At 47.6% G+C, this 20,054-nt stretch overlaps 2 protein-coding genes across 6 annotated transcripts in view; both read left to right on the top strand.

The window, feature by feature from the left end:
• The window catches only part of vwf (von Willebrand factor), a 32,463-nt gene extending 18,179 nt beyond the window's left edge, over nt 1–14,284 (top strand). For both annotated transcript variants that reach the window (XM_049008032.1, XM_049008033.1), the window contains exons 29-52: nt 447–566; nt 658–801; nt 985–1,128; nt 1,547–1,711; nt 1,835–1,881; nt 2,170–2,347; nt 3,026–3,249; nt 3,767–3,959; nt 4,490–4,834; nt 5,833–6,053; nt 6,433–6,535; nt 8,142–8,213; nt 8,362–8,466; nt 9,202–9,407; nt 9,499–9,648; nt 9,758–9,877; nt 10,061–10,241; nt 10,563–10,603; nt 11,190–11,306; nt 11,552–11,650; nt 12,172–12,300; nt 12,889–12,928; nt 13,219–13,316; nt 13,736–14,284. In XM_049008032.1, coding sequence (XP_048863989.1) covers nt 447–566; nt 658–801; nt 985–1,128; nt 1,547–1,711; nt 1,835–1,881; nt 2,170–2,347; nt 3,026–3,249; nt 3,767–3,959; nt 4,490–4,834; nt 5,833–6,053; nt 6,433–6,535; nt 8,142–8,213; nt 8,362–8,466; nt 9,202–9,407; nt 9,499–9,648; nt 9,758–9,877; nt 10,061–10,241; nt 10,563–10,603; nt 11,190–11,306; nt 11,552–11,650; nt 12,172–12,300; nt 12,889–12,928; nt 13,219–13,316; nt 13,736–13,927 — 3,434 coding nt within the window. In that variant the 3' untranslated portion in view covers nt 13,928–14,284. The remainder of the gene's footprint in view (nt 1–446; nt 567–657; nt 802–984; nt 1,129–1,546; nt 1,712–1,834; nt 1,882–2,169; nt 2,348–3,025; nt 3,250–3,766; nt 3,960–4,489; nt 4,835–5,832; nt 6,054–6,432; nt 6,536–8,141; nt 8,214–8,361; nt 8,467–9,201; nt 9,408–9,498; nt 9,649–9,757; nt 9,878–10,060; nt 10,242–10,562; nt 10,604–11,189; nt 11,307–11,551; nt 11,651–12,171; nt 12,301–12,888; nt 12,929–13,218; nt 13,317–13,735) is intronic.
• Nucleotides 14,285–16,196: 1,912 nt separating this feature from the next.
• ano2b (anoctamin 2b) overlaps nt 16,197–20,054 on the top strand; it is a 39,079-nt gene continuing 35,221 nt past the window's right edge. For 3 of the 4 annotated variants that reach the window (XM_049008036.1, XM_049008039.1, XM_049008034.1), the window contains exons 1-3: nt 17,081–17,357; nt 18,092–18,133; nt 18,447–18,776. In XM_049008036.1, coding sequence (XP_048863993.1) covers nt 17,082–17,357; nt 18,092–18,133; nt 18,447–18,776 — 648 coding nt within the window. In that variant the 5' untranslated portion in view covers nt 17,081. Of the gene's footprint in view, nt 16,305–17,080; nt 17,358–18,091; nt 18,134–18,446; nt 18,777–20,054 lie in introns of those variants that run through there. The other variant, XM_049008035.1, reaches the window with a different exon arrangement.

Here is a 20,054-nt window from a genome sequence, read left to right as displayed (position 1 = left end):
GTGATGGTCAAATGAAGCTTCATGAACCACTTGCTGTATTTTATAACCCCATTAGATGGTGCTCTCTTTTCAAAAAGGGCTCAAATGTGACCCATCACCACGAAATTATGGGTGTAATTCTACCAGTGCGACTTAAGACTCATTTCTTGGTGATGGGTCACAAATATGCCCCAAAGCAAACCAAGAGTTCCAGCTAGTGGGGTCAAAGAATGCAGCAAATGGAATTTGAAGCTTCATTTAGCCAACAACCATGAGTTGCCTGTGGGTAAAATGATTTAGTGGTGCTAGAAGCTGCATTATCCACAAGGATAACTATATCTCATTTTTTAAAATGACTGTTTTTTTAAACTTTTGTACAGTAGTAGACAAATTAGTAAGAAAGATTGAGATTACAGTGATGTAGAGTATAGAAAATGAAATGACTGTCGATTTTCTGCGGTCTGCAGTTCCATGTGACAAACCCATGGATATCATGTTCCTGCTGAAGGAGAGTTTTGACGGAGCACCAGACCAGTTTGAGGACTTCAGGACATTTGTCAAAACATTCATCAGCAGTGCTAACATTGGTACTTACCGGACCCGGCCACAGGAAGCCATCTTCTTTGGCCAGAGTACAAACGTTGAATCATTGTGTTGTCTGATCCCACCCCCAATCAGGCCCAAAACACACACAGGTGTCAGTTATCCAGTATGGCTCCAGAATTACTGAAGAGGTACCCTGGCATGCTAAGCAGAGCCGAGATGACCTGCTCCACCTAGTGGACACTATGAAGAAGAGGAAAGCTTCACCTGCTGCATTGGGTAAAACTATTAAACTAGGGAGCACTGAACATGCTACACTAACGTACAGCTACACCTGTTAAACTGTACCGCTGTACTTGAAACCTAATTAGATGAAGATAAATGCTGTTTTTTTCACCCAGGCACACAGAAGATAGCACACCCCAAGCACTGACTCGTGGACGTGTATTTTGTGTCACACAGGTGCTGCCCTTCGCTTTGCCGTCCAGAATGCCATCTCGTCCTCCACCGGGGGGCGCCCTGGAGTGGTCAAGATCGTGGTGATGCTGGTGACGGACAGGTCGACCGATTCCGTCATGGAGGCGGCCAACGAAGCCATGACTGCTGGTATGTATGACCATACTTCCATATCGGAATGAGTAGAGACAGAACGAGTGACATAGAACTGGTGATGCCATCTGTTATCTATTTCTGTACTTGTATGTTTTATTTATTTTTATAAAGAATGTGCAAACAGATAAGGGTGTTTAGGGCTCCAGCAGGAACAGAACCAGCAGGAACTGCTCACCCTAGAACTAAAAAGGACTGAAGGTGAATCCTGATCATGACGCAAGTTTCACATTACCTATGGTGCATTGCATCGCCTTGCATCTGCTGTGCCCTCAGAATGGTCCGTTACCCACGATGCATTGGTTTTTATCTCTCTTCTGGACTGTCACGTTACTTATGGTCCATTGTGCTCAGCGTCCCGCAGGAGGGCTCACACGCATACGCACAGACACACATGCAAGCTGTTATTTCGCAGGAGTGTCCGTGTTCCCTATTGGCGTCGGTTCCCGGTATGACCGCACCCAGCTGGACGGTCTGTCTGGGTACGGCATGCAGGATAACGCCATGCATCTCAGCAGCGTGGAGGACCTGCAGGTCATGGCCGCCCTGGGCCACACCTTCATCGACAAGCTCTGTAGAGGTGAGGGGGGGCCCAGAGATACCAGTACCACAACGGCAGCTATCGTCGCTGCTGCAGCTAACAGGGCCACAACCGTGATGGTGGTTGGGGTAATTATGCGCGTTGTTTCTCTCTGTCCCCAAGCTGGTCCCCCGGGGGTGTGCGTGGATGACAACGGGAATCAGAGAAAGGTGAGCAAAAGGGCCCATGGGGGGGCACGTGTCCAAGGTCTATGGTCCTTCAGCTTTAATTATACCCCTGGTGCCTGGAGGAAACCGAGGTCACAGGCTGAATGTTTTTGTTCTCTGTTTTCGTCTAAACTTACTGGTCTGGCTGCGTGTTTGTGTGTCTGTGTGTGAATGTGAATATCGGGTGACACTGTATGTTTTGGTGGTCTGGTGTTTGACGTCATTAATTACACAGATGATGGGAATCTCCACATGACGCTTGTGTGTGATGCATGTGTCCATGTGTCTTAGCCTGGGGACACCTGGGTCCTGGCCGACCAGTGCCACAGTCTGCTGTGTCACCCCAATGGGGCTGTTACAGTCCAAAGTCACCGAGTAAACTGTGAGCGCCTGGAGAAGCCGGTATGCAAGAACAATCTGCACAGCGTCAAGGTGTCAGAACCCTGCGGCTGCCGTTGGGCCTGCCCCTGTGAGTCATGCCCTGCCCATCTGTCACATACCACACCCACTGTCCCATTAATGCAGCACTGGGGCTGCTCCACCCACATGCCACTGGGCACATCCAGTGTTTCAGTAATACAGGGATGGGCTCCTCCCCTGTCAGATAGGCTCCTCCCACATAACCCAGGCACAACCAGTGTTTTCAGTAATACATGGATGGGCTCCTCCCCTGTCAGATAGACTCCTCCCACATAACCCAGGCCACAACCAGTGTTTTCAGTAATATAGGGTTGGGCTCCTCCCCTGTCAGATAGGCTCCTCCCACATACCCCAGGCCACAACCAGTGTTTTCAGTAATACTGGGTTGGGCTCCTCCCCTGTCAGATAGACTCCTCCCCTGTCAGATGGGCTCCTCCCATATACCCCAAGCACATCCAATGTCTCATTAAGTGAGGGCTGGCACTGCCTCATTTAGCTTCACCACAAAGTCAAATTCATAAAAGGTTTGCAATGGGTGATGTGGTCCCGTTGTGTGTATGTTTAGGTAAGTGTCAGGTCTTTGGATTGGGGCTGACATCACTTACATATATGCAATTTTTTGAGGGAATAATATTTCTAGAAGAATTTGTATGGTGATTTAAATGGTAATCTCTCATTCATCAGTCACTACACTCACTGTATGTATCACTCTCCCACAATCCCTCAGGCATCTGCATAGGAAGCTCAACCAATCACGTGGTGACGTTCGACGGGTTAACCCTGAAGCTTGAAGGGTTCTGCTCCTACAGTTTGCTCCGAGTCGACGGACCCACCAGGGTGGAGGTTCTGCTGCACAATGGGCCCTGCCAGACCTCCCCTAACCAGATCTGCATGAAAACCATGGAGGTTAAGAGTGGAGACCTGGTTGTGTTGCTGAAGGATGATATGATGGTACGCCTTGATTTTAGCATGTAGCCTTCAACCTGGCCAATCAGGGTTGTATAAAGGGGCAGGGCCAGAGGGGATTGACCATTGGACTGCCCCCTCCTGTCATTCAAAGCATATCATTGGTTAATAATTAAGTTGCCCTCTCTGTATGAATCATGCCTCCCACCTTAAAAAGATCTAGAAACCTATGCTGCCCTGCAATGAAATACTGGCACTAGACACCCAGCGAGCTACATTCGTGACATCTAGAGCTCTACGCTTGAGAATGCCAAATTAGGTGCTTACAGCTGTGAAAATGGGTTCCTACAGTATAAGTCACTATAAATGTGTATGAAAATGTTTCTGTGAGGTTCAGACCTTCCAAAGACACTCTCACACTTATAGATTTCCCTCCATTTTAGCTGAAATGCCTCATTTGAGGGATCGGTGAGCTCCGTGAGCATGAACGGGCAGTAAAGCGAATGAAAAACATGAAGCACCGTGCGCTTGGTTGAGATTGGTGCCTCCGCGTGTGCCGCAGGTTACCGTCAATGGGCTCCCAGTCACCGTTCCTCTGAGGACTCAGGGGGTGGAGGTGACCCAGTACGGGGCCGTGATGCACCAGCTGAGATTGGAGGCTCTGGACTATGTGGTTGCGTTCACGCCTCGAAGCAACGAGTTCACCATCCAGCTGAGTCCCACCACGCTGACCAACAATACCTATGGGCTTTGTGGTAAGTCTCTGTGGCAACCAACCACAAGGGTCCACTTTATTCTGTTTGTCTCTTTCTTAGGAACACATTGTACTTTGTTACAGATTTAATTTAGTTTTCTCATTACTTTTTGTTTTCATAAAAAGGTCATCCATCCGCCAATACAGGGTAACATTGAGTGTGTATTCCAGGCAGGGGACACCCTAGAACGGGGTGCCAGCCCATAGCAGGACACACAATCACACATACAGTCACACTATGGGCAATTTATAGAGAATGATTCACCTCACTGTGTGTTTTGGACTGTCGCAGCAAGCCAGAATACCTAAAGAGGTTTCCTCTTCGGAAAACAGTAAGAATATGCATACTCCTCACACACACAGGGGTAGGATTCGAACCCACAACCCTGGAGGTATGTGTTGTTACCCATTGAGCCACCCAGGCAAATCGAGTACATTTCCGGGTGGTATGAAATACAGAGATGAGAGCCTGATTTCCTATTTTTCCAAACGCAGTTCCTTAATCATCGTGCCACCTACTTGTCACTACAGGTCACTGCGACCAGGATGAACAGAACGACCTAATTCTCCGTGACGGGACACTAACGACAGACGCCACGGCATTCGTTCGGGAGTGGACCCTCCCCGGAGCTGACGGGAGCCCTTGCCAGCCGCGTCGGAGCGAGCTGTGCACCCACCCCGCCACCAGCAGCTGCCAGGCCCTGCGTTCCGACACCTTTGCGGCCTGCCACGCCTCCGTGCCGCCGATACCCTTCCTGGAGCTGTGCCAGCAGAATGCCTGCCACGGTGACGAGGTGTGCGACCTGGTGTCCGCCTACGCACGCCTCTGCCGCATGCAGGGCATCTGCATCAACTGGAGGAGCAGCGACTTCTGTCGTAAGAGAAATTCACGTTTGCGCGCAGATCTGTGCAATGCTCCTGACATGCGCCTCGGCGATCGGGCTGGGCGTAGCTGCAGTCTCAGAGGTGCTGGTCCAGGCCACAGGGACAGCCCTGAGGTTTTGAGTGCTGCGCCCATCCATGGTGATATCTACAGACAGCCCAGCGTATTGACAGTTCCAACCTGCCCAATATCCAGGACATCTGCACAAATAGATGCCTCAAGAAGGCCAGACCCATGCTTAAGGACCCCTGGCATCCCAACCACAAACTTTTCACTCCAGCCATCAGGGAAACTAGTAATTGTTTCTTTCCACTAGTAGTGCCAGCAAGTATTGACCAGCCTTGCCCGCAAGCAGTGAGACTTATTAGGCTGTTAGTACGGACAGTTTCCACATTTTGACGTTTATATTTGATTTAACGATTTAATAAATGGGGGCGGCATTGTGGTGCAGTGGTTAGCACTGTTGCCTCACACCTCTGGGTCCCGGGTTCGAGTCTCCGCCTGGGTCACATATGTGTGGGGTTTGCATGTTCTCCCCATGTCGTCGTGGGGTTTCCTCCGGGTACTCTGGTTTCCCCCCCCACAGTCCAAAAACATGCTGAGGGTAGTTGGAGTTGCTGAATTACCCGTAGGTGTGCATGTGTGAGTGAATGATGTGAGAGTATGCCCTGTGATGGGCAGGCCCCCCATCCTGGACTGTTCCCTGCCTCGTGCCCATTGCTTCCGGGATAGGCTCCGGACCCCCCGCAACCCAGTAGGATAAGCGGTTTGGAAAATGGATGGATGGATGGATGGATGGATGGATGGGTGGATGATTATTATGCTTATGGTTACTATTTTACTTGTTTTCTTTATATATTTCTGTTGCTTACTATAGGGAGCTGCTGTCCCATTCCATTGCCTGCATCTGACGCTTTTTGTCGTTCTGTCGTGCATGTGACAAGCGAACATTCGTTTGATTTGGGTCTCTGGGTGTCCCGCATCTTCCCAGCCATGCCTTGCCCCAGCACCATGGTATTCGAAAGCTGCCGCACCGGCTGTACGGAAGAGTGCCGCATCACAGCCGGCGACAGGAACCGCAATGGCTCCCTGTGCACGGATTCGCCCATGGAGGGCTGCTTCTGTCCCCCAGGACTGGTGCTGCATGAGGGGGTGTGCGCCAGTCCGGAAGTATGCACTCAATGCCTGGATTCGCGAGGACAGTCTCACCGGGTGAGCGAATGAGCCTGTGCTAACAGAAGCGTCGAGTTTTGCCATTAAACGGAAACAAAACAAAGGTTTTTCAAAGGGTTTGCAAGCAACCAGAAAGACAAACTAGCAGAGATTATCTAAGGATTAACTGATCGAATGTTGGTGAATTGGCGCGCTCTTGTGGTTAGTTTTAGCAATGCCACAGGAATCCGATGAGCAATGCGACTATTTAAAGCAAGCTGTTTTATATGTTCATTTCAGTTAAATATTCACTTCAGAACAATAGCCAAAACCATAAAAAGGTTATATTCATTAAGCAACAAAGTAAGGCATGTACTGTCGGAAGCTTCTGTCCTTTTCTGAACCCTTTTCTGATTGGCTCTTTCTCTTCCATTTCCAGTTCCTGGATACCTGGATTTCTCCTGATAACTCCTGTCAGATATGCATGTGTCTGTCCAACCAGCAGATAAACTGCACTGCTCAGCCCTGTAACCGCAAGACACGTAAGGACCCTCATCTGTAATGTATACCTCAGCACTGTGGCTAAACACTCAAATTACTCAACAATTACATCCCTTCACTTCATGTGTACTACACATCAACAACATGATTAAAGACCCATCTCGCCCCTTGATCAATATTGTATACTGACAGTAAGTTACAGACCTATTCAGAACCATGACAAAGCGCAGGACTTCATCTCATTACTAGTGCTGTACCTGGACAGGAAGATTAAGGGCCTGTCGTACGCTTCTTGAGTCTGTTGACTACACAGCACCATCTGTGTGTTGGATCATATCCCTTAATCATCTGAGCACTGTTAAAGACCTGTGTGTGTAGATAATGTGTGTGTGTGTATTTCTGCATATATATATATATATATATACACTGAACAAAAATATAAACGCAACACTTTTGTTTTTGCTCCCATTTTTCATGAGATGGACTTAAAGATCTACAATTCATTCCAGATACACAATATTACCATTTCTCTCAAACATTTCTCACAAATCAGTCTAAATGTGTGATAGTGAGCACTTCTGCTTTGCTGAGATAATCCATCCCACCTCACAGGTGTGCCACATCAAGATGCTGATCTGACATCATGGGTAGTGCACAGGTGTACCTTATACTGCCCACAATAAAAGGCCACCCTGGAATGTGCAGTTTTGTCTCACAGCAAAATGCCACAGATGCCACAAGCATTGAGGGAGCGTGCAATTGGCATGCGGACAGCAGGAATGTCAACCAGATCTGTTGCTCGTGCATTGAATGTTCATTTCTCAACCATAAGCCGTCTCCAAAGGCGTTTCAGAGAATATGGCAGTACATCCAACCGGCCTCACAACCGCAGACCACGTGTAACCACACCAGCCCAGGACCTCCACATCCAGCAGGTTCACCTCCAAGATCGTCTGAGACCAGCCACTCAGACAGATAATGCACGGCCCCATGTTGCAAGGATCTGTACACAGTTCTTGGAAGCTGAAAATGTCCCAGTTCTTGCATGGCCAGCATACTCACCGGACATGTCACCCGTTGAGCATGTTTGGGATGTGCTTGACCGGCGTATACGACAGCGTGTACCAGTTCCCACTAATATCCAACAACTTCGCACAGCCATTGAAGAGGAGTGGACCAACATTCCACAGGCCACAATTGACAATCTGATAAACTCTATGCGAAGAAGATGTGTTGCATTGCATGAGGCAAATGGTGGTCACACCAGATACTGACCGGTTCTGAGTCCCCAGACCCCCAATAAAGCAAAAAACTGCACATTCCAGGGTGGCCTTTTATTGTGGGCAGTATAAGGTACACCTGTGCACTACCCATGATGTCAGATCAGCATCTTGATGTGGCACACCTGTGAGGTGGGATGGATTATCTCAGCAAAGCAGAAGTGCTCACTATCACACATTTAGACTGATTTGTGAGAAATGTTTGAGAGAAATGGTAATATTGTGTATCTGGAATGAATTGTAGATCTTTAAGTCCATCTCATGAAAAATGGGAGCAGAAACAAGAGTGTTGCGTTTATATTTTTGTTCAGTATATATATATATATATATATATATATATATTATATATTCTGTGGTTTTTCCACAGCTCCTGTGTGTGCCCCCTGCGAGGTCCTGAGAGAAATAAAGGAGTCGCACTGCTGTCCGGAGTATGAGTGCGGTATGTTCTCCGGATCTCCAATTCCTCTGTCCTTCTCCGTCCAGTTAGCTGCCCTGTCTCTTCATCTTGGTCAATCTAGTTGCCCTTTATGTCTCCACTCTGAGTGCTGTGCTGGTCATTAACCCGGTCGCCCAAAATCTACCTGCAGTGTGTGATTTGGTCACCTGTGACCTGCCCCAAGTCCCCCGCTGTGAAGATGGCTTGAGTGTGGTCCTCAGCAACCCTGGTGAATGCCAGCCCATCTATGATTGCGGTGAGTGCCTCCCCTCACCGCACCCTAAGCTGCGCACGCACACATGCGTCGCCGCTTTGTTACGGACTTGTTTACTTACACATGTCCATGGAGTGGTTTTCGTGACAAACAAAAGTGCGTGACACTGGCATGGACGTTGGGAAACTGTTTTATTTGTGGGGTATCGGGTTTACCGGGAAGATAAGAGGGCAGGCCTAACCAAAATGGAGGATGCGAACAAAAGGAAAACACACAAACAAGAAATGCAGATAAAAAAGAAAACTAAACAAAAGAACAGAAATGGCTCAGTTAGAGCCTAGGAAACGCAAAAGACAGGATGCAGCTGCAGGGCGGTTTCGTGATCAGATTACCGGGAGGGGTGAGATAGAGAGAGAAGGGCAAACATGGGCGAATCACGAAACCGGGATTCAGTTAAAGCCAAACGGCCGGTGAAATGATGTCACCTCTCAAGGTGACTGAGCTGCACATTTCTTGCAAGATGTCTGACAGTCTCTGGCAGTATCCGAATTGAGGGGCGGCATCCTTCAAAGGACATTTTTCATAGCCTCTGCAGGCTTCGTCCTTCAAAGGTTCACGCAATGATTCTTGTGATCTTGGCAAAAAAAATAACGCATTTCTAGGCTGCATTTGAAGGAGCCATTGAAAGGGGACGGCCTTGTCGCGCTGCTGTGACACAGTCGGTCTTCAGATGCAGCCTCCGAATCTGGACACAGCCCCCATCTCCCTTTTTTCCAGCCTGTAAGAGGGAGGCGTGTCCCCAGCAGGCTCCACCTCTCTGCCCCCCCCACCGGTTGCTGACGACGAAGCCCACGGAGTGCTGTGAGACCTACGGGTGCGCCTGCAACTGCCGCAACTCTACCCGCACCTGTCCGCCAGGGTATATCACCTCCTCGGTCACCAATGACTGTGACTGCACCGAAGTCACCTGCCTCGCCGACAAGGTGACCCTGTCCCCTCTGTCCATCCATCCATCCATCCCTATCATCAAATCTCCCCCAAACATGACAGCCACTAACCTTTTCCTGTGTCCAGGTGTGTGTGGTGTCAGGGGTGGTGTACCAGGTGGGTAATCATTGGGAGGAAGCCTGTAAGACGTGCCACTGTACCGAACACCGTGATGGGGTCACGGGCCTGCACCTCGCTGAGTGTACAGACAAGGTCTGCAACCAGATCTGCCCGCTGGTAAGACACACCCCGGAACATTTGCCCCTCCTTATCCAGCCTGCTGTGACCTCCATCTCCAAGCACTTCTGCGGGTAACTCTCACCTCCCTCCTACTCTTTGACCCCAGGGCAGCAGCTACTCCCACAAGGAGGGTGAGTGCTGCGGAACATGCCGGAAATCCAGCTGCCTGGAAGAAACCCGAGGGAGTCCTATGGGTGACATGGTCTCCGGTGGCCGACTGCGTATGGTAAGCTTCCCCTCGTGAGAATTTACCTGTAACGCTGTGATTCCGCTGCTCCTGTAGCTCAACAAGTAGAGCATTGTGCTAACGACGCAAAGGTTGTAGGACCCATGAATTATCCAGACGTATAAAACCTTGTTTGTGACGGAGGGCCCAGTCACAAACCAGTCAGTTCCTGTCTATGCGCAGGTGGGGGAAACATGGCACTCACATTGGAACAGGTGCGTCATCAATGAGTGCGTCAAGGTCAACGACGAGGTGTTCATCTCGCGGTCCAATGTGTCCTGCCTTGAGATGGACATCCCCCACTGCCCGCTGGGCACAGAGCTACATTGCAGCACAGGCGAATGCTGCCCCTCCTGTCACTGCGGTACAGACACCCCCCGCCCCCATCTCAGCTTCCTGTCCGCCATCTTGGTTCCAGTCCCAGCGTTAACTTTCTCTCTCTCTCTCTGCTCCTCCTTAAACCTCCACGTTCCTTCACCACTCTAGTTTATGCTCATGGCTGAACCCAAAACACTCTTCAACTAAAGTGTAATTAGGTTCTCATGTGCTTTAAGTCTTTTGCTGTATTGGTTGTTCCTGAGAACTGCATGCATATTAATTGCATCGCTATAGTGCCTAAGCAGTAACTTTGGATGAGAGGGTAGGTGAATAATTCAAATGGGCCCCTTTTTGTTTTGCATTCCAGTGCCTCAGGACGTGTGTGTGATGAATCACACTGTTATCGGGGTGAGAGACCGTCTCAGTACGCTTATCGAGTCCTTATACAGTCTCTGAGACTGATTCGTGCTAATTGCTGACTGGGTAATCTGATTCCTGCTAGGGAATACACTTGTGGCTGGCAGCAGCAGCCAGCGGCCAATTGCTCAGCAGTGCTGTTTGGGTCGCAGTGTTTGATTGGACATGAAAAATTAAATGCGTGACCTGTATTTGAACCCATCTTAACCCCAGGCAGCTTAATGTTAATGCCCAGTGCTGTATGGTTTAAATATATGAGATTTTTCTATTCTGTTATCAGTAAAATAACCAATTTGATATAGATAAAAATCACATCCTTATTTTCATTTTTGGCACGTTATTTGGGTCTTTCCTTAAGGCAAGCTTTGTTCTAATCCTTGTTGTTGAGGGTCAAAACCCAGATCAAAGTCCAGACTGCATGGTTATTTGTTCAGATCTCAGAAAAGGGAACTCCAGTGAAATATTTGATCAAAGTAACATAAAAAAATGTAAATATGTAATATAAAAGTGCAAAGTCATTCTAAATGCTGACTTTAAGTGTCGTATTACCCATTATTACCCATGATGCATTGTGCAGGTTGGTGAGGAGGTCATGGTGGATCTGTGCACACGTTGTCAGTGCTCATCCGAACCAGGAGTTCTGAAGAAGTTCCATCTCTCCTGCAGGAAGATGACATGTTCATCTTGTCCTGAGGTCCAAACTTCTTGTTTCCACACCTCCATCATCATTATCGGTGTCGTCATCATCACCATCGTCATCATCAACTTCACTATAATGTTGTCATTTAGCTCAGCCATTTCCAAAGGTGTGGACTGATCCCATCCTTACCATCCATGGTCACGTCAAAGTCTCCCTCCTCCTCATTCCTGTAATCATCTCCACCGTTCCCACTTCAGTTCTGGTTACAAATGCCAACTTCTTCCCACTCACATCTTCAGGGCTTCACCAAGGAGACAGTCCCAGACTCGTGCTGCGGTCGCTGTGTAGCCACATCCTGCTCCGTCAGGCGCCTCGGTGGCATCGCCATGAGCCTCAAGGTCAGGGTCCCTCCACACGATTAGCCCATGGTGGCAAGGTGTCCCACACAGCACCAGGAACCTTCCTGGATCACACTGTGGACTCGGGGTGCAAAACCGTCTGTGCGCATGTGCCCTGGATCAGTGTTTCTCAACCCAGTCCTTGGGGACCCCCAAACAGTCCACATTTTTGCTCCCTCCCAGCTCCCGGCCAGTCACAAGCACCGAATACCAGGTACAGGAGTGCTGGAAGCATGGAGGGTGCAAAAACATGCACCGTTTGGGCGTTCCCGAGGACTGGGTTGAGAAACAGTGCATTAAAATGCTTCTTCATCACAAGCCAAAAAACCCGAAGCATGTTAAATCACATGCACTGATCTGCACACCTCAGACATCTCACCAGCAGCGCGGTCGCACGTGTCGGCGTAACAGAGGCGGCATCTGTTGTTTCCTTTTTTTCCCTTTTTTTTGCATGGCACCATCCTTGGAAGTGAGACCGTTCCTCCCCCACCCACGTTCTTGGTGTGTGTCCCTGTCTCCAGGCCAACGAGACCTACGAAGACGGCTGCACCCTCTACTCCTGCCGCCAGAACCGCAACGGAGGGCTGGTCCTTGAGACGCAGATCACCAGATGCCCCGCCTTCGATCGGGCTCGCTGTCTGGAAGAGGGGGTACGGGGGCAAACTCCCTGCCTCCACTGAGGGGGGGGGGTCGTATCCCAAACTGAGACTGCCACACATTTCCTTGACAGTATATGAAAGAGACTGGCTATCCCGGTACTCTTGGTCCCTGGGGGTGTGCTGCATTTTTAATGCATTTAATAATTTCTTTGCCAGTAATTTCACATTCTACAGCCCTTTTGCACCCATCATTAGTTGCGCTCTGTTGTAAGGGGCTCCCATCCCTGACACTCACTGAAAAGGCTGCAGAACATGCATCACTGACGCCGTTGCTCACGGGCAACATACATTCCATGCCTATCTCCCTGCCGAGTGGGAGGGAGCACATTTATGTAAGAAAGTGCAGTTTCTGTCACTCGTGCATGGAAGCAAGCTGATCAGTAGTGGGTGGATATCTCTTCACCAGACTCTGTTTTTTGTTTGTTTTTGGCCTGACATGTTTAAAATGGCAGCACAGATGTGTTCCATGCGTTAAAATAAGCGCTCGCTGCTGCCGTTTCCACGGTGCCCATTCCTACGGCCTTGCAGTGGTGCCGTGACTGTGAATGTCTGATTTCTATGTTTTTCCGCCCATCCCAGGGGAAAATCGGCAAGATTGGGGACACGTGCTGCGAGACGTGTGAGTACAACTCCCCCCCATCTGGCACCCCTCTACTCTCCCCTGCATGTTTGCCTGCGACGACTCTGGTTCTCGACACAGTTCCGTGGTGCAGAACTGCTGTCCCAGAAGTGACCCTCTGACAAAGCAATGGGAGACGGGGATGTAGGCTGGGATGCCCGCAAATGTATGCCTGCTCTCTGTGGGCTGATTGTGAGGTTGGGGGGGGGGGGTCTGTGTAATATTTCGAGACAGGCTACCCTACCCGTTTTCTGGGGTGTGGGGGTGTAATGAGCACTCTCTGTCCTCAGGCACAGAACCGGAATGCAGGAAAACCACTGGAGTCCTGAACTACATTAAAGTGGACGATTGTCTGTTTGAGGATCGACTGCAGCTGCACTACTGCGAGGTGCGAGTGCAGACGCGCAACACGAGACACAACGGACTTTCACTCGCCATAAAAAAGAAACGTGCATACTGACCTGTATGTTAAGAGTCATAACAAGAAGCAAACCTAGGGGTTTTTAACGTGGGGACCAAAAGAGGGATCATAATTCATACAGAGGGGCCTACCTTATCATTAGCCAATGATATGTTTTTCGAATTGATGAGTGACAGGGGAAGGGGCACTTGGGGGCCAATCAGCTTTCAGCTGGGATTAGTGCACCTGTGGTCCAGGAACTTTGTATCCCCATGCTAATCTTCTACGGTAATTAGCCAGAAGCTATCTTGTCCTGACCTGTTGCCAGTGGTTTCATTCCCTCCCTGCCCTCTCTCATTCTCTCTCCATCTCCATCTCCCTCCCACGTTGACCCAACTCTTCTTCAGGGCAAGTGCCAGAGCAAGTCTATGTTCTCCCTGGAGCGGGATGTGGTGGAGAACCAGTGTGTGTGCTGCTCGACGCTGGCGACAGAAGCCCTCAGCATCTCCCTGCACTGCCCCAACGGCACCGTCATCCAGCACCGGGTTCTATCTGCCACCGCGTGTGACTGTGTGGCCCAGCGCTGCCCAGACCACTGAGGAGACGAAGAGGAGGACTGGCAGATGGGGGAGAAGTAGCCAGATAGCAGGGACCGCTAACATCTGACACTGTCGGTGTCCACTGGTCCACGCGGACATAAAGATATAGTTATGGGGCTACATTTATAATCCCATTCTGATTTATTCCACTGTACTTCATGTTGTATCTTGCCATATTGATAAAATATTAATTTCAAAAAAAGACAGCTTCAAGCACATGGAACCACATACCACGTATTAGTCACACTTATCGATCCTGTAAACCAAAGGGAGCAAGTAGCGATGTGATTTTTGCTTGTAAATATTCCAAAGAGTAGGTATTGGGATGCTGTTCGCGATTAAACCATGATTTCCTGACACAGTGTCATTTTTTTTTCGTTCCGTTTCCTGATTATGTATGAGTCCAATTCACCCCACATCTATTCAAAGCTCGATAGACTGGGGTGCATTTCCCAAAAGCATAGCTCCTTACTACAACTTGGTTTGAACTATACAGTTGCGATGTATTTCCCGAAACCGTAGTCTGAACAGTGAACAGTTATCACTGTTGTCACTTTAAATTTGAAAAATAGGGGACGCCACACACACACACGCACACATGCACACACGATCCAATTGTGTAATCGCGTCTAATATTGGGGTTGGGGTAAATCCCAAACTGTGGCTAGTGTTCCAGGAATTTTCCGGAGGTGTTGGATAATTTACGAAAATAAACTATATATTTCCAGTTTGTCATGATCTGTCACGTTCCTGCGTTCTGATCGCGTCTGAAAAGAAATGGAAACGATGAAACTTATTAAATTGCTGAACGATCCATCAGTATGCAATGGTCTTTTTACCAGTCGGTTATATTTTGGTGCGACATGAACCGATCCGTGGACAACGTAAGTCTGGCAACCCCTACAATATGGGACATGGCATTTTTCAATATAATACTCCCTTGTCCAAATGAATTGAAACAAACTGTCGAGTCTATATGCAGACAGACTGACAACAGTTAAGACGGACATCGCAGTCACGTCAATTCATACTTATTGCCTTGCGGTCTGGATTTAGGACTTGGTGGACTGATAAAAAAAAAAGTTGTATGGGAATTACCCAGAATGGCGGGGGGAATCCATCACAAGGCGCACACACCAGTAATGCCTATGGGTGATTTGGCGGCTCCAATTAACCTTAGCATGTTTTTGGACTGGGGGGGGAACCAGAGTATTCGAAAGACTACTAACCTCATCCCAGCAGATCTGCCAGTCTGTGGGCACTGTGCCTCCTCTGTCCATCCACTCAGCGCACTCTCTGCCCTGTTAGCTGTGCAAACCACCAGTCCCAAGCCACTGCATGCATGGCTGTGTAACAGTTTGTTTCAATTAATTTACACAAGGTTGTATATGTAATATATGCGAGTAGTGGCAACTCCACCCTAACGTTTCTAATGTATTGCGGAGGCCGGATGAGCACCCGCAGATTCTGAGTCTTTTAACCTAAACGGGACCTTGTGTGTTGATCTGCCTTGTATAAGAAGACAAAGTTACAACGAGAGCTTTTCTTGTCATTGTATCGCCATTACTGTACGTCGCCAGTGCTGTCTGTGTACTTAAAGGGCCAAGTCACGGCAAGACTGGCTCTAGGAATGATAATGGCTTTCCCGATTACAAGATAGGCTTTTTAATATTTTATTCGAGGGGGGCGGATTTATTTACACACGGAAAGGTAACCGAATATACAGCGGAACAATGCAGCAGAGACGCGCTGGATCGCGTACGTCTGTACGGTGGGTTGACTGTGGTTCAAAGGGGTCAGTGCATCGCATTAGATGGACTCAGCGAAAGAGCCATTCGAAGTAGCACGACGCTGCTTTTCGCAGTTAGGAAATGCGTTTAAGTTTCATTGAATTAAAACAAATCTAGAAAGACGAGATCCTTAAAAATATATCATCCTCTATATTTATAATAAAACTGCTGTTTCAGACTTATTGTTAGTATCTTTTTCAGAGTATTTTCACAGTATTTTAATCTTAAACGGGGGTATAAGGGCTGGGGGAATATTTAATTTTGCTTCATTCATCCTTCTAAAAATAGAACATGTAAATTGCTATGTTATCCCCCCCCCCCCCCCCCCCCCCCCCCCGCAATATCATGCGATATTGATCATATTATTAAACCGGCGTCCACCAAAGTTTAAACAGTCAACTGGTGCATTAAGGGTAAGCCCTGGAAATCTGGCCTAGCTGTAAACTCTCTAGCAAGCAGTTGCAGCCGCCCTTAAATTAAGCCCGTACAGACACCTTGAGTGGATTTCTTGGTGCGACGGTTCTCCCACGTCCTCTCACCCGTATCTCCGCTCAGCATGGCAGACAACAGAAGAGCCCCGGGCGATGGTAAGTGGGTCACCCTCTTTTGAGCAATTTTTGGAAACCGGCCTTTTTTTTTTTACGGTGATCGCCTTTGGAAAATCTTTTTAAAATGTAATTGTGCCCTGGATACAGTGAGTCGATTGCGCTGAGTTGGGTAATCGGTAATCAGACGCCCTGCTCGCTTACAACTGTTGCGCCTCCCTTCAGAGTGCATTGTTTATTTATAGCATTTAATCGCAACTTCAAAGGTGGAAGCCTTTTCTCGCCTATAGCAAGTACTTTTTCCTGTGTGTGTACACATACATATATAATACATATGAATATAACTGAATATATGAAAATAATACGTAAACATATAGAATTAATCGTACTATCTTCTAACATGTAACACTGGGTTCTGTGTTGTTCACCTGGACAACTCAGGTCAAAGACATGACTTGCAAAGGACCTTGTAGCTTGCCAACAAGTTTATTATTTAGGTATAGGATCACTTACTGATAGTTGTTTTTCTTTATGTGTTTTGGACGGCATTTTTTCGTAATATTATGTACAAAAGATATGGATTTTTGTTTAATAAGAACCTCTGCATATGAAGCGAGCGTTCAAAATAAACTTTCCCGTAAACTGTGACGCAAAACACGACCTCTGATTCTATAGCAAAATATTGTGTCGATAAACTTAAGTATGTGGTACTATGATCCGTGTAAATAAAGAGTACTTTAAACGTCTTTGAATGTGAGAGAATGGACTCTATCTGTCCATGGTGCTGAAACGAAGTGGGTGGAGAAGATTCGCTGACACATGGCCAGGCTAATGCAATGGTTCAGTCACAAAACCCAACCTTTATCCGAAAGAAAACAAGAGGGAAAAAATAAATGCAATGCATGTTTTGTATTTTTTATAGAAACACAGCATGGAACAGCGGTGGGAGTTAAAGTCACCACTGCCATAAGCGAGTCTTCCTCGATCCATAGCGACCGATTCTTTGGCATTCCAAGAGAAATCTCCGGGCTGGATTTCGACACGGTCACCGGAGTGTTCGACCTTCCAGACCACACTGAGGAACAATCCGAATCCGTGAGTACACAGAAACTGAAGCGAAGTTCCTGATGATCATCTGGCCTTACATTTTTGTGCATGTACGTTCGTGTTTTTGCCAAACTTAACTAAAAAAAAAAACGCACGGTTCTCGTCTCCATGCAAAATGGATATTTTAAACAAATGCAAAAAGACACATGTTAAGTATACTTTATTTGATGTGTTAATATAGCTTCGCTGCCATGCCTGAGAATAAAATTATGTCATTTAAAAATATACTGCACAGCTAATTTTAGCCAGTTGGGAGAGAGAAAGGGCTCATTGATGAAGTGTTGCAGTACTCATTATGCTCCGTGCGTATTCTATCTGATCTACAATATTCAGATGCCATTTTGTGCGATTTGGCCAGTGTTTTACAGCGGACTAATATCGTCCCCCGTGTCTAAAGTGATCCACCTTTAAGACCTGCTTAAATTGCACAGGTGCTTCTTTGTTCTCCGAATTAGGCGATGACGAATCACCAGCGAAGTTTCTATGGCGATCCTTTGTTGCGCTCGCGCCAAGGAGCCCAGTCAGCGGAGCGCAGCGCCAAAAATCGGGCGAGCAGATGGGTTTCATGCATTGTAGAGGGGATAAAGCATCAGTTGATTGAGATATGGATTGTTCTCACTCTTTGGGTGAATGAAATACGGAGGTGCACTGACTGCGCCCGTCAGTGCTTGCGCAGCGGGCAAATAACGTCTTTATTATTATTTGCCTTTTTTGTTTTAAAGAGCAGTACCATGCTGCATGCGAGAAGCGAAGACAAAATGCGAGTAAGTACCCTGGGCTTTGGAATTAAGTAACAGTTATTTGTGTCTTGAACACTGATGTATTTATGATGTATTTTGTATTTGCGTGACAAGTTACAGGATATTTGTGCCACTTAATCTATTACGCATGAAACGCACTTTGAATTTCAGAAGCGGAAACTTTGTTAGTTCGTTTTGGAACCAGGACACTTTGAACACTTTTCCCCCCCTGTCGCCCCATTTTAAACTCCGAAAGTTGCAGATTACTTTATAACAAAATGTGTTAATTGCAAAATAAATAGCCCGCCTTATTGTTGCGTGTTTTTTTTTCCCACAGGGGGCCAACACTGTGGAATCTCTACAGGAGACGAGGAGCGGTCTGTACTTCAACGATGGGAAGAGGAAAGTGGATTACGTTCTCGTGTATCATTACCGGAGACTGTCGTCCATCCGCGGTTCCCCGGGTCAGCACCGATTATCCATTATATCTAACGGCAGTTTTCCCGTCTCTGCGGGCAAGAAGGATGTGCAGGGAGTGAAGACGGAGCGGGAGGTGGCGGTGGAGTTTGGACCGGTGGACCACGCAGAAGAGGAGAAAATCATGATCCGGGAGGAGTTTGAAGCAAACCTGATAGATGCTGGCCTTGAAATTGAACGGGACAAAGAAGTAAGTAAAACCTTTGGATTGATCCAAGTGCAGGAGCTGTCTGTCACTCACAAGTCTCGCCCGCGCGAGTGGCAGGATTTTGCATGTGCTGCTACTTTGCTGTGAACCGATAGTAACTGCTGGTCAGGGTGGTCCTTTTTGGCAGGGTTACCAGTAGAGTCTGCGCTGGTAATAAGCAGTTTCCCAGATTCACTTTCCCAGTGGTAGTCTTCTAATTGCACAACTACAAGGCGTCTTTGACTTAGGAGAGCATTTTTAGAACTCGAGTCTCTCTTTCCTTAATTTTACTGCTTGACCTGATTTTTCGAGCGTCCAACCTCAATTTTCTGCATGCCAATGGAATAGCCCTCTTGGCTGATGGTTGGAACAAAATTGCCTTGTCGACAATTTATGCACAAATGTTACAAGTTGCTTGCAAAGGCTTGCTTGTACTCTGTTTTTTGACCTACTAGAACAGTAATCTGCTAAATAAACTGGTTGGAAATGTAAAATTGTAATCTAGCCATGGATGTCCAGTAAGATAAAGAGTGTATGTGTTGTGAAGGAAAATGCATGCATGCTTTTGGACAAACTCCTTTAAAACGAATGGCAATGAAGCAGTATTTGTGCTTTTCATTGCAGACTTTTTTTGAATGGGTAAATATTTCCCAGTATTGGTTGAAGGGATTATTTGTTGTTCCACAGCAGTAGCATGTCACAGAGCAGTATATTCCAGAGGGGGTGTGCCGTGCGGTGCGGGGGAGACATATCTGCATCCAGTGGTCCATTTTAGGCTGATGATCAGCAGGCGAAACCAAGAAGCACACGGCCGAGGTCCTGTTTACATGCGAACTGTAACTGGACAGCGCATCTATGACTGTAGTTACGCTAATGGAAATAGGGAAGGTTTTTTGGTGTCTGACTGAATAATGTGTGCCTACATACCATATATATATATATATATATATATATATATATATATAATAACAAATGACAAATTTATAAACAGGTTCATAAACAAAGATGGCCGAAGATCAAGGGACATGAGATTGAATTAGCCCCCCCCCCCCCCCCCCCCCAGAGAACTAGCGTAATGGGAATCACACTAACTAGAATTCCTGGGTGGACAGTTGTTGTTTTTCGTGCCAGAGGTGCTGAGGAGGTACTGAGGGCATGAGATGACAACTCTGTTCACAAATGGCGTCACTGAGACGCAGCTTCCCTTTATATTCCTGGATTAACGCGCTTTGGTGCGCCGGGCTCTAGAACGCTGTTCTTAATTGTTGGGTCGAGACCCAA

The sequence above is a fragment of the Brienomyrus brachyistius genome, chromosome 3, assembly GCF_023856365.1.
Source record: "Brienomyrus brachyistius isolate T26 chromosome 3, BBRACH_0.4, whole genome shotgun sequence".
Classification (NCBI taxonomy): Eukaryota; Metazoa; Chordata; class Actinopteri; order Osteoglossiformes; family Mormyridae; genus Brienomyrus; species Brienomyrus brachyistius.
Note: the sequence above shows the minus strand (reverse complement) of the source record. Positions and strands in the feature narration are given on the sequence as shown.